General features: G+C 32.2%; 1 protein-coding gene across 1 annotated transcript in view; it reads left to right on the forward strand.

Annotated features, from left to right (window-relative positions):
- Positions 1-634: 634 nt before the first annotated feature.
- Positions 635-15,171, forward strand: part of LOC127727072 (neurocan core protein-like) — a 39,413-nt gene continuing 24,876 nt past the window's right edge. Inside the window, exon 1 of the mRNA XM_052234488.1 lies at positions 635-1,026. Within this exon, the coding sequence (XP_052090448.1) occupies positions 709-1,026 (318 nt within the window). The 5' untranslated portion in view covers positions 635-708. The remainder of the gene's footprint in view (positions 1,027-15,171) is intronic.

Genomic DNA, 15,171 nt, shown 5'->3' on the forward strand with positions numbered 1-15,171 from the left:
GAAAAATCAAAGGTTTTTATAGTATTAATTTCAGAGAAAGATAGAGATTTAGAATTATCAAGCAGTTTTTTTCGAATTTTTTAGAATCCACATATGGTTAATACCACTGCGCGAGTAAACAGTTTCACGTTTTTTCTGAAGATCTTCTTTCAGAGTTTTGTCTTTCTAATGGAAAATTCCTTTGTACAACATACAAATGAGCCGGCAATGTACCGTTGTTTGCACGGAATTTTGTTAAGCTTAGGTAACCAATACAAACAAGGTAATTCCTCAGATTTGCTGTTCAATGGACCAATTGATAATAAGACTGTTTTAAAATCAATTTTTGTAACGTGTTATGAAATTCGCTATTGTTGACTAGTTTTATAATTGACAACAGTCGTCAAATGCATTCAAATTTAAACTTAATCACTTAGTAAGACTTAACGCAAATTAATTTGCAAATTTCCCATATTTTGGTCTAGATCTTACTTTTAAAAGGAAAAATTAATAAAATTTTACGTATAATGTATTACTTATTCATTTTGATCCATTATAGAAATTTGTCATGCGTTTCTTTTTTATAATATGATTTTAAAAGATACCATGCAAATCTATTTGATAATTTATGAATGTTATTCCAGTAATATGCGACATTAGTATCAAGAATTCCGATTATGGTTACCGTACTGATTTAAATTGCTACGTGTTTATACATAAGCTAAAATAATGTTTAAAAAAGTGATAAACATAAGTACATTTGATTGGCTTATATTGCTTGGTTTCCAAATTCTACAATGTACATCAGAACTTATTTCTGGGGGAACGTTCCATATAAAAAAGAGAATGAATGGACATATCATTCAAATTCTCAGTAATATGGGGGCTAAAATGTGTTTACGTCATTGTCACCGCTACAAAGACTGTAACGCTGTGAACTATTTACCAGAATTACTTAAATGTCAGTTGCTGGCTCTTACTGCTGAAGATGACCATTTAATCTTGGATTCAGAGTATATGTTCTCTAATATGACGAATTGGGATATGGTAAGTAAACCGAAATTCTTTGGCCGTAATAAATCTGAACTATAATTTATACATATAGCTTGCTGCTCGGTGTGAGCCAAGGCTCCGTGTTGAAAGCCGTACTTTGATCTATAATTGTTTACTTTTTTCACATTGTGACTTGGATGGAGAGTTGTCTCATTGGCACTCATACCACATCTTCTTATTTCTAATTTACGTTTGACATTTGGTCTAGCTTTAATGTTAGATAAAAATGCAAAGTTATAACGGCAAACCTTTATCATTTTCTATTAATATTAGCATTAATGTTATTATTATTTTGATCATTATATATATTATCAATTGTTTATTTATTTTTGTTATCGGTGTATTTTTTTATTTATTTATTATAATTATTACTACTATCAAAAGCATTTGCTATTTTTGGCATCGTGTAAACGCCATTTTGTTGACCGATTGATAACCTATTATTGTAAAATAGAGTGCACATGTTTTAATGTTCATTGCTTTTTATTCTTAAGTTGTTTCAAAAAAGAATAAACGTATGGTTTTGCTTGATTTCATAATGAAAATAATTCTAATTCGATACAACTTTCCTCGATTACAATTTTGAAAGGCCTTTGTTAGTCTTGTATGTTTTTAAATTTTGGTTCATTAACATCTTAAGGAATTTAGTGTGACGTCCATTTTCGCTGAGCTAGTAAACATTTTTGTATTGGGGCCACTGAAGCCCGCCTCCGGGTGCTAGATTTTCTCGTCGTGTTGAAGACCCATTGGCGGCCTTGGGCTGTTTTCTCCTCTTTTAAAGGGTTGTTGTCTCTCTGACACATTCCCCGTGTACATTCTCAATTTTGTGTAATTGAAAATCAATTCCCTCCAAAATGACCGACCAACAACTATACAACAGTCTTTGTTTTCGGGCACAGTGATACAGTAAATTGTTTGTGCCATAAGCAGTATATTGCCTTTCTCTGATTATCAGCCAAATATCACCTTATTTTTAATATAAAATAGGTAGATTTAAAAAATAAGTCAATTTTCCCATTGATGATACGCTCAAAAACTATCAGATACAGTCTACCACATTGTATGTACAGCATGGGAAATTTTGTAGCTTTCCGGCATAAACGACTTTAGTAATGTTATTAATTAACCTGTTCTTGAATTGCTTCTGTTCATTGGAAGCAAATGTAAGATAATTGGTTTTTATTTTAGATCTAAGCCAGTATAAACATGACTAAGTAATGGTAAATACATATTTTACGAAATCATGCAGTTCCATTGTTTTGACATTTCGTGGCATAAGTGCAACTTTATATTACATAAATGAATAAAATATTAAAGGTTACAAATTCTCATTATTATTCGTACAACGAAAAAACATCACAACGGTCAGTAGACTTTGCCGAGGCGTGCCAGTGAGAGTAAACCCTAATTTCAAGACATGGGAGATACGAAACCTGAAGGCAGTATGATTTTCTATTTATTCGGTTCAACTATCCCCTGTGAAAGTAAAGAAGTAGTAACAGCTATTGAAGACGAGATTTTATTTGAAATTTGACTCTTAAAGTCCGAGTTTGATGACTACAATCACCCCCTCCATCCACAAGACATTCTGGCTAAGAGCATGGAACACTCTTTACAGAAAATCTTAAGACTAAAGTTATACTGAAATATCAATGACTTATGAGTGATTTTACTAGTAAGATTTTTTTGTGAAATGAGTCGCTGGACACTTATACTTTTTACCCGTGCAGGTGATTTCTGCGTTGTAAATAAAAGTTCGGTTTTCGTAAAAGCATTAACGACCGCTTTGATATTTAGCTCGTAAACGAAATATGCCTCTGTCCAGGTAATTTACAACCCAATTCGTAAAAAAAAATTTCGTTTCGTCCAGTTGAATTACAACAATTCATATATTAATAAGTGCAGAAGTTACGTTGATAAGTGAATCTGAAACCTTAAAATCAGTCCCATTGTCTGGCTAATTGCTTACCAGAATTTGAATACGTTTCTTCTCCTGCATCAGCAACAGATGTTTATATAACTGTTCAAAAAAATTAATTTATTTGCAATGAGGGGCAAGGCTTACTGACTGATTACATTACACAATCATCACAAAAGAGGAAGGACACGTAAATACAGGTTTTTTTTTAATACTTTGCCAACATCGACAATGACAGGACCAAATGAAAATGCTAATAACTTTTTTTTTATTTTTCAAAGGATTTATCTCAAATTTGAAATATTATAAGATTTCATCATTTAATACATAAATATAAAAAAAATATATTCAAAGCTTGCAAAAACGTGACTTGATCTACGTTGACAATGACCTAACCAACATCGACAATGACCTGGCCGATGAAAAGTCCTTATTTCTTTCTTATTTAATTTTTTAAAATAAATCAAATTGTTAAAATTTGATCCATAATTAATATGATTTTACTATAAAAATCTGATGAGTTAAGCCTTGTTCAACTGATTTTTATAGTTCGTTCTTATGTTGTACTGTTACACCACTGTCCCAGGTTAGTGGGAGGGTTGGGATCCCGCCAACATGTTTTACCCCGCCACATTCTGTTTGTATGTGCCTGTCCCAAGTCAGGAGCCTGTAATTCAGTGGTTTTTGTTTGTTGCTGTGTTACATGTACATATTTGTTTTTCGTTCATTTTTTGTACATAAATTAGGCCGTTAGTTTTCTCGTTTGAATTGTTTTACAATTGTCATTTCGGGACCTTTTATAGCTGACTATGCGGTATGGGCTTTGCTCGTTGTTGAAGGCCGTACGATGACCTATAGTTGTTAGTTTTTGTGTCATTTGGTCTTTTGTGAAGAGTTGTTTCATTGGCAATCATACCACATCTTCTTTTTTATGTAAAGTCATTGTTCCTGGTCACGATAACGGCCAGGAAACAGTTAACGTTGGTCAGGTTAAATATTTAGGTAAACGGGCAGAAAGTCACAGGACAAAAAGTCAGTGAACAGAGAGTCAAAAATTTGATAGGACAAAAAAAAACAGGACAAAGAGTCACAAATAATTTGTTGACAATTGTTTGAATATTTAAAGGAAGATATTGAAACTTATTACATTGGTAGCAATGAATTACATTGATTTCCCAGTCAAATAAAAACCGATAATTTCACATGTGAAATAAACGTGGTTATTTCACTCTCTGACGTCATACAACAATAGGCGTTGTCAAGACGTCGATAATGTCGGATCAAAACAAATTGTGAATGCGTAGAAAAAAGATATAGTTCCTTACATTTTCTACATTATTTCATTAAAAAAGCCATTTGCCAATGTAATAAAAAGAATAACTAATCAAAGAATTCAAATATCGAAAAATATTCAACTCGTAACCGAACAACACTGATAATTAACTCATGCGCTACGCGCATTCGTGAATTAATGTGTTGTTCGGTCACTCGTTGAATATTTTTCTCTATTTGAATTCTTCGATTAGTTATTCTATAAATATTCTTTTTGTTTCGTATATTCATTTTACAGTTAAATAAAATTGTTCATTAGCCTTGATAAATGAAACATTATTAAATTTTAGCGATCTTTAATCTTGCAAAGTATATATTTCTTGGCACAATGCAGCCATTTAAGTACCAACCCACTTTAGCATTTTGTTTACTTAACAATTATATGATCATTATTGAAATTTATTAAATTAACTTTAATTACAAAGTTGCTTTATATAACATAGTTCACGAAAAATACAAAACTGTTTTTTTGAAAATAAGATCGCCCAACTGAATTGTGACTTTTTGTCCTATGACTTTTTGTCCGTGACTTTTTGTCTGTAACATTTCGTTCTGTGACTTTCTGTCCTACACTTACCCATAAATATATTTTTCCCGATTTTTTTAGTAATATCTTATTGATAATGGATAAAAATTTAACAAGTTATTACTTTTCATCGGTCAGGTTATTCGATAATAGTCAGGTCATTGTCAACGTTGGTCAGGTCACGTTTTCGCAAGCTTTGAATTTTTATTTTTTTTTATTTTTTCTTCTTCCTATATTTATGTATTAAATGATGAAATCTTATTAATTTCAAATTTGAGATAAATCCTTTGAGAAATAAAATTTTCAGCATTTTCATTTGGTCCTGTCATTGTCGATGTCGGTCAGGTCATTGTCAACTTTGGTCAGGTCACGTTTTCGCAAGCTTTTAATATTTTTACGTGTTTTTTGGTTTTTTGTTTGTTTTGTTTTTCTCAAATGATGAAAGTTAATTCATTTCAAATTTGAGATAATTCCTTTGAGAAATAAAAACGTTTTATCATTTTCATTTGGTCCTGTCGGTCAGGTCATTGTTAACGTTGGACAGGTCACGTTTTCTCAAGCTCTTAATATTTTATACGTGTTTTTTTTCTTATATTTGTGTTTTAAATGATGAAATGTTATTTTATTTCAAATTTGAGATAATTCCTTTGAGAAATAAAAGAGTAATTAGCATTTTCATTTGGTCCTGTCATTGTCCTGACATCGGCTTAGTCATTCGTGTAACCCGTACAAATGATTGAGTAGATTGGAATAGTTGCAAGGCTGAAATCATGACCATATTTTATACAACGACCTTTTTTCCATATATTCAAAAGAAAGAAACCAACAAGCTTTAGAATTAGAGAATACTGATGTCCCGTTTTTAATCATAATTTAACAACGCACTTTGTATGTCAACAGTAAATTTAAACTTAGTGAATTGATAAATCATACATATTCCTGCTAATTTGCTCCATGTTTCAATTTCATTACACAATGTAATCTTAATTGGATAATTTTGTTACGCTTAATTTGGAATTGAAAAGGTTAGTCTTTGTGTATTACATAATTTGAGATCTTAATTATTCATAGAATTTATATATGGAGATCAATATCTTCAATTTCACTTTACGTAATCGTTTGAAAAATGGAATTAGACTTTCAAAAAACATGTTTTTTTATTAAACTTTACCTATTATTTAATTGAATTGATATAGTGATCAAACCGTATTATTTTCCTTAAGAGTTGTGTAATCTCTTGCACGTTCCCCACCCTTTTTGATTTAGAGATTGCAGATTTACGGGTATTTTCCTGTTTTATACATTAGAACTATCTCCTGAGTATAGACTTATCATTTGATCTATATATGTTTGAAATAAGATACAGGAGAGAAAAGTTCCTTTATTGAGCATGTTAAAGGTCTATTGTTTAGTATGTAAAGAACTGATGTTTACTTTGTAAATGTTACAAGTTTCTCAAAACACACTGTTTTGGGTAAAAATATAATGAGAATCTAACAAAAGAGAATGGCAATAGGAAAATAACAAAGTGTTATTCAAAACATATTTCATTGTATCATCAGGAAAAAATCGGGTTGTTAAAACAGTTCTCTTAAAAATTTCCAAAAAAAAAATTCCAGATATGAGAGACGATTTTTACACTGAAGTATGACCAGAGAACTGTAAAACATTTAAAAGGACGCATACATGTAGTGATTATATCCCGTGAACAAAAAATGATATGGAAAATAACGCATCTTGTCATAAAATCACAAATAAACTAATGTTGATGAAAAGAATACTAAGTATATCATAATCGGTCATTGATACCACTAAAACCTTTGTATTAATCAAAACTATGTTATCTCATGATAAACAGTGACCATACCAGTCTATACATCAAGAGAATATATATCAATAGACCACTTTCGAGTTATGTCCTTCACCGGAAAAGTTCGTCAATTTTGTGCGCCTTTGTGACGCCATTAACCAGTTAGAGGTCTTTGTGATCGTCATTATGCAGGATAAACTAGGAATAATATTTGTTCCGCAAGTACTTAATCACAATTCCCTAATGACAGCAGTGCTGAATATCAACTATAAAAATTTAATTTGCCGAATAATCCGTGTAATATAGCATTATCATTTTTTCAACCAATCGCTTAACATAGGAACGGAAGTGATGACGCCCCTAAAAGCACGAATAATGTTTACTAAAACCAAAGTTTTTGACGGAAATGCAACGAACTCGAAAGCTGTCTATTGCAAAGAACACTCTGATAGCTTCAAAATCACGTCAGTTAAAATTCTATAACGTTTCGTCTTTTCCAATAATGCTTAATTTGTTTTTTCATTCACTAAAATCACTAAAGCTACATTTGATTTTTTATAACATGACACACGCATATACAGTATAGCGATAAAAAACGGACATACTTTGGATTGATCTGATATATCAAGACTTTTCAACTGATTTGTAAGTTTTCTCTTATTTTGTGCACTCAAAACATGTTTAACACCTCTACATTATGTACGTAACCGTTCCAAGTTACAAGCCTGCTATTCAGTGGTTGTCGTTGGTTGCTGTATATCATATTTATTCTCGTTGCTTTTGGTATATAAATCAGGCCTTTTGTTTCATCGTATGATTTATTTTCCATTTTGTCATGTAGCGGCCTTTAATAGCTTGCTATGCTGTATAGGTTTTGCCTATTGATGAAGGTCGTATGGTGACCTAAATTTGTCTACATGGTATACTTGTACGTCATTTCGTTCTTGGTTGATAATTATCTCATTGGCAATCATACCACATCTCATAATTTTATACTTTCATATTTTATCATGTTTCATCAGAGACGATTTTTTAAAAAGAAAAGAACTTGTGTTTTTAATTTATCGTTGCTATTTCGGTTCTTTTACAACGTTGAATTCCAAATCATCAGCTCTGAGCGTTCCAGTTGAAGGTAAATCCAGAAAACGCTTCGGACGCATCAAATTTATAAAGTTTGGATTTTTAAATATTCTTTTATAGTTTAGCATGTCAGTTAAATGCTAGTAGTCTGTTGTTATTTATGTATTATTGTCATTTTATTTATTTTCTTTGGTTACATCTTCTGACATCAGACTCGGACTTCTCTTGAACTGAATTTTAATGTGCGTATTGTTATGCGTTTACTTTTCTACATTGGCTAGAGGTATAGGGGGAGGGTTGAGATCTCATAAACATGTTTAATCCCGCCGCATTTTTGCGCCTGTCCCAAGTCAGGAGCCTCTAGCCTTTGTTAGTCTTGTATCATTTTTAATTTTAGTTTCTTGTGTTCAATTTGGAGTTTAGTATGGCGTTCATTATCACTGAACTAGTATATATATTGGTTTAGGGGCCAGCTGAAGGACGCCTCCGGGTGCGGAAATTTCTCGCTGCATTGAAGACCTGTTGGTGACCTTCTGCTGTTGTCTATTCTATGGTCGGGTTGTTGTCTCTTTGACACATTCCCCATTTCCATTCTCAATTTTAGAATGCAAAATCAGCTTGCAGTTCTTAGAACAAAGTTATTCATTTCCATATTTTGTTAAAGAACAGTGATTGTACAATATTCTCTGTAAATGGCCTTGCTGATGTTTAATAAATATCACAACAAAATGTCATAGTTGTAGCGTATACATTTAAGTAGAAAGTAATCCTTTGGTCGGATCGAACCCAAGTTATGGACACACGGTTACTGAAAATCATTAGGTATATGATTATAAAAGAGAGGCGAGAGATACAAAAGGGATATTCATTTGTCGAAAACAAACTGAGAATGCCATGGCATGAAAAAAAAGACAAATAATAGTACACAAAACACAACGTAGAAAACTAAAGACTGGGCAACACAAAACCAACCAAACATCGGGCTGATCTCAGTCGATCTGGTAGGGTGAGCAGATCCTGTTCCACATATAAGTTATCTGTACTGTTTTGATCCTACAATTCTGTAACAAATGAATAATTTCACTATATTAAATTTACATTTAAATACAAAAATTAAGAATGTATCACATATACAAGACGTAAATCATTTGGTTTACATCGCTTGTATCTCATGTGATGTTGTAAAGCTTGTCCAGTTAGCAATATGATTTACAGAAGGTATAACAAAACAAATCGTTAAGGTGAAATCTTTTCAATATTGTTTTTCTACGACCTACAAGAAGTGTGATATATGTGTCAGCTTTCTCGGTCGTTTTTTTTTTAAATTTTATTTTCATTTATTTATTTGCAATATCAATTTCAATGTTAGGTCCAACATCACAAAATTGAAATACAGCTTAATATTGTTTCCATACGACCGTTTGGATAAGACATTTTTATTAGAACAACTAGTCCTGTTCCATTCGTTTAATGTGCTTGAGCTTTTGATTTTGCCATTTGATAAAGGACTTTCCGTTTTGAATTTTCAATGGAGTTCGGTATTATTGTTATTTTACTTTGTACTGTTTAATACTTTCCAGTTATTCATTTTTATAGCTATTTGACTGATACATTTGTCGTAACGAATAATTGTCTAATGTCCTGGGATGTCAGTCTTACTGTATTACTGTATCACACTTATACGAGCTGAGGATAGCAAATTTATTTGTTTTCAGTTTTGCTTTGTTTGGATGAAAAGTAAAATAACAAAAATACCGAACTCCGAGGAAAATTATAAACGGAAAGTCCCTAAGCAAATGGCAAAATCAAAATGAAAAATATCCTTCAAAAAGAATGGTTAAATATTTTAGCACTCCAAAAATCAATATCCTAAGAACTAATCGAAACTAATATTGAAAATCTTTGCAATGTTAGCTACACTTCGGCATGAGTGGTTTTATTAGTATGGTATTAAGTTGAATTCCTTTCGAACTTTACAAAGAATATTTTATTTTATAGTATCGATTTAATTGTATTTTGCTGTTTCTTTTTAATTTTTAATGTGCGCATTAAGGTAACAGGTACGTAAATGGTTTGTACAGTAATTAATTTTTGAGAAATTTTCCAACTTACCACTTTTGAAAATACAATGAAAAAGCGTAAAAGAATAAGTGGGTAAACTGATCTACTTTCGGAGGTACAGCTATCTGAAAATGTAAGGAAAACACTAAAATTCGCAGAAATATCGCTTAACTTTCCCAAAAAATTTGAAATTCTTCGGTGAATTGTTTTCTACCGTCAAACCAATCCTTCAATTTTTCAATTAAAATCATATGTTTCTATGATGAAAATTTCCTATTTTATATATAATTTTTATGGAGTTACAAATTTCTTTTTTTTATATCAGCCGTTGAAAAAGTGTTGCTGGCAAAATAAACATTGCCAACGTGTCAACATTGACTTTGCAAAGTCAAGTCTCCATAGTCAGAATAATCGTCAACCAAATTAGAAATAATGTCAAATAAAGACAATCAGTACAAATAAACGACTACTTCATAAAGGTGTATCTTTGATTATAATTTAAATTCAAATGTACGATAGAACAATATGAAGACATTATCCTGTCTAAAAAAGAGTATCACATCAATAAACGTAAATGTATAAATGAATTTATAATAATTGACCTATGACACTACATTTTGTGTTCACGTCGGATAACAACGATCTTATAAAACAAGCTACGCAAACATTTAATTGCCTCTGTTCAAAGGAAACTCGTCAGTGGTTTTCCATATTTCTTTACTGACTTTGGTGTCGATGTCGGACAGTTGGTCATCGCTGTTGCATTTAATCACTTGTCAGTATGAAGTCTTAACATACATCATGTGTTGTTGTATTGTTGTGTTGTTGATTACAACTTATTTGAAGTTTACACCGACTGAAATCGACTTTTCGTGAGTTTTATGGACACGATCACGGATTAATTGGTCAATACGATGTGTCGGTGTCTCAACTTACTAACGACATGTTTTCGCGGTTTGAAATCTTTAGGTACCAGTGAAGTCTTCATTTTCCCGATTGTGACATTTGACTGAGTTTGGGTTGGCATGGTGGGTGATGTATGTATAGGAGACGCTTACCCTGTTGACGCACCCGGTCTGGCTTCTTTTTGGAGTTCATGCGATTTCTCTAGTTTCTGTTTGTTACTTTTTTTATTTCCTTATATATTCAGTGATATATTGTTGTTAAGAAAACATTGCACATTTTGCATAGAAGGAAGACCTAATTAATTGATGGTGTATCTGACAGAAATTTATGTTATAACTTCCAATAAATTGTAGGTTTTGGTTAAGAAAGTCCTTCTTGCCAGTTTTGGATAACTTTCACGCGAAGTATTCGGAAATATGCAAAGATGTTAATCATACCGTACAGTAAACATATGATTCAAATAATGTTTGATTTAGTAAAACATTATAGGACTTTGAAAAATGTCCAGTTTTGATATGAATTCATGGAAAATGATCATATCACCTTTTTTAAGCTCACCTGACCCGATGGTCGAAATGAGCTTTTCACATCACTTGGCGTCCGTCGTCCGTCGTCGTCGTCGTCGTCGAAAATCTGAAACTACTGGACTAAATTTAACCAAACTTTGCTACAATCATCATTGGGGCATCTAGTTAAAAAATCTGTGTTCGGTGACCCTGCCAGCCAACCAAGATGGCGGACATGGCTAAAAATAGAACATAGGGGTAAAATGCAATTTTCGTCTATTATTTTGAAAACCGTTATAGATAGAGGAAATCTACAAAGGCAGAAATGTTCAAAATGTTGAGCTCTGCCAATTGTTCATATAGGTCAAAACTGTCAGACAACTTCTTTTAGGAGTCATCACCCTTAACTGACAAAGTGTACCATTGTTTTTAACTTTTACCTATTATCTTGAAAACTATAATAGAAAGAGAGATACTTAGTCGGCATGGTCGAAATCGTCAGTCGACTCCTTATTAGAGTAATTGCCCTTTGATGAAGATTTTTACCATTTTTTGCGTTTCTGCCTTATATTATAAATTATAATAGATAGATAGAAATTTAAATAATCAAAAATGATTAGCAAGACATGATCTACAATTACTACAAACGCAGGAACTCGCCCGACGACTCCTTATTGGAGTTATTACCATTGCTAATGTAGTAAGTAGACAATCACTCTTTATAATAGTGATTGCCCTTAAATGAGGATTTGTTTTACCCTCTTTTGTGTTTTGAGCAAAAACTAAAGAAGATACATCTTCAAAAATCCATCTCATTGTGAGTGCCGTACGGTTGCCTTTAATTGCTTACATCCACTTCATTTGACTTTTGGTGGATAGGTGTCTCATTGGCAATCATCCCATATCTCTTCATTCTTATAGAGAAAAGCTAAACAGACGATATGATTAGCAATACAAGATCAACAAAACAGAGATTTTTGTCATGAATTCTATTCTCGTTCTACAATGTTGGAGAGTGTCCTTTGTTTAATATGCACATTGACCAAGGTGAGCTACACGGGCTCTTTAGAACCTCGAGTTTTTGTTGTAAAAGGGAAGTGATAAAAAAGTTTATTTTAAATCGAAATGATAAAAAATCTTTATCTTGTATTGTCAGAGTTAAAAAATGTATTGTTATCTCTCGAACATAAACATATTGCCCTTCTATTCAGCATCACCCATGATCGATGAATGGTTGGTGCCTTATAGATGGAATAATCTGTTTTATAAGTATGATGACGTGGATTTATTTTTAAATTAAGATTCTACTAGCATATACCATTATTAAGGTGGATAGTTTGCTACAAGATAATGTTGAGATTTCTTTCAGAGACTCCTCGTGTGATTTAAGTTTTGTCTGCTATAAAGAATAAATTGCTAGTGCATAATTGGAATCTTTTGATATTTTACATTTATCACGCCATGCATAAGTTGTCCCTCTTCTTTTGGATCTCTCAAGAATATCTCCTCAAGGTATTTTTTCTACTTATGATATTGATATATATATATATATGTATTTTGTTCCACCCCCATAGAGCGAGTGGCGACAAGAAATACGGTAATATTGGTCTCTTTCCGACCGGCAGTAAAACCCTTGCCAAAGTCGGACGTTCGTTTGGCTGTGCGGGATGTATTAGTACACAACCACCACGACCGATCAGAATGTGGACGTTAAATCTGATTCCTCGTGTAGAGAGAGTTCCACACACTATGTACGTTAAGAACACCTGCAATAACTATTTGGGATCCATAGGTGAGCTGTTGCAAGGACGAATGTCTGTTCCTATACAATATACCTTCATTTTTCAGTGATAGTCCAAATTTTCATGACCTTTCTCCCGGAAAGCGTCTATTACAAGATCCACCAATTTCATCTATTGTTCATGTTGTTGCTTTGATCTCGTCCTGAACATGCATGACATAATTGCCACTGCACTTTAAGCAAACATCGATAAATCAATCTTTTTTCCTTTCAATCCCTTTCATTTCTCTTTTAGTAACAGTTGGGGGGAATTTTTGCATTTAAAATAATTTTTCCCCATGCTCGCCCATTAAAACAACATTTTCTCTTATGCGCCAGTTTGTTTGGTTATTTTAGTTGGTTACGTATTTGTTAATTGTTTTACACACCAACATCAATTAAACCCATGGGCTGCTACTTACGTAAAGATTTGTTCCGAACGGACTGATTTTTCTACATGTCCTACGATAAAGTAGTACTACGATTGAATATCTTAACGTAAGTGGTTTTATGCATATCAGCACTTTCTCACGGGTAGTAACGTCGTCATATCGATGAGCATTTAGTACAGTGATTTTGTCATAGTTTGGTTAAGTTGGTCATGGATAAGTTATATTACTTCCCAGAACCATTGCCTCAGTTCTTTTCAAATGAGCAAATAAAAAGCAAATAACATGTTTGAATCTTTATTGTGGGTCAAACGATTTAATTTGAAATTATTATCTTTTTAGAAATCAACGCAGGATAACAAAAATACCGAAATTGGTATGGTTTGGTTAAGCAACATGGATAGCAGTTTATAAACTTATTTTTTTAATAAACTTTAAGTGAAATTACTATGAAAATTACTCTTCCATCATACACGACAGGAATCACAAAACTGAACAATGTCGAACATGAACTAAACATGACACTACTGAACCAAACCATGACACCGAATTTTCGTAAATCTTAAATTGTGTGCAAATGTAGCTATGTTTCGGAATAATTGACGGCAGGTTTATATCATAACGAAATATGTGATGTAACAAACAGTAAACAAATCACTTTTCTTTATGCATAACAAACGAATAACATCTTTTAAATTTTGACATACGCAAGCATTATTATGGGTCAAATTATTAACTATATGATACAAATTTTAATGTACTAACATACTAGCTAAAAACAAAGATACTTACCAGCTTGGATTGATGTGCAGATGTTTTTTTTTAGCAAACAATCCGAATGTTTATATTCTCTCATTGTTTGTCTTTAAAAACACTGATCACAATCATGTCCAACTTAACCAAACTATGACAAAATCACTGTACTAAACGCTCATCGATATTGTGACCTTACTACCGTGTTTATACAATTATATATATTGTTCAATCAATGTTAATAATCAAATCAAACTTTTGCACCAATGAGTACCTGCGTTGATCTAACATATATCGTATGACAATTAGAGATAGTTTCCAATTTAAGTATTCCTCAGTAAAGTGATGACTTATTTAATTTTATGCATACGCCTATTGAATTTTACTTGACTAAGGGAATTCTAAATAAATTAAATTTAAGTTTCAGGAACACTTAAGTTAAGATGTTTTATGCATACGGCCCCTGATATATTGATGACATTTTGTCACTCAATATTCCACATTTAAGCAAGTTTTTATATCTCTTATACATAAACCAGTGTTTTTAACCGTTTATTTCCTTTTTCCTATCATGGCTTTGTCAGAATTCGCATAAAGAATTATGTATGCATAAAATGAGAGGTTTACCATGTCAACGACTCCAGTGTTTTTTTGTTTGGACCCATATTTCCTTATTTGCAGAATTCATATGCATTTACAAGATTTAAACATTGGTTTACTACTAATACTCAATGTTAAAGTTCATAGTCATTCGGAAAATAAATGTTATTAGTTTCGACAGTGAATCTAATTAAAATACGAAATCCAGTTTTCGTCAAATCAACGAATTTAACCCAAATTAACTGATTCTGATGTCAGGCGGCTATTGTTTTCCAAGAATCTATTGTGATCCGAAATTAACTTATATTATAACTGTTTAACTACAAAGTGTTTACTCCTCAAAAATCCGCCATAAATTCGGGATTCGAACTTATGAGTGTTTTAACCAATAATCATAAAAGTCTTCTGTCCGTGCATGATACCACTTGATTGCTATTGCTGATATATAATAACTAATGAAATATATTGGTAAAGTACT

The sequence above is a fragment of the Mytilus californianus genome, unplaced genomic scaffold (genome assembly GCF_021869535.1).
Source record: "Mytilus californianus isolate M0D057914Y unplaced genomic scaffold, xbMytCali1.0.p SCAF_19, whole genome shotgun sequence".
Lineage (NCBI taxonomy): Eukaryota > Metazoa > Mollusca > Bivalvia > Mytilida > Mytilidae > Mytilus > Mytilus californianus.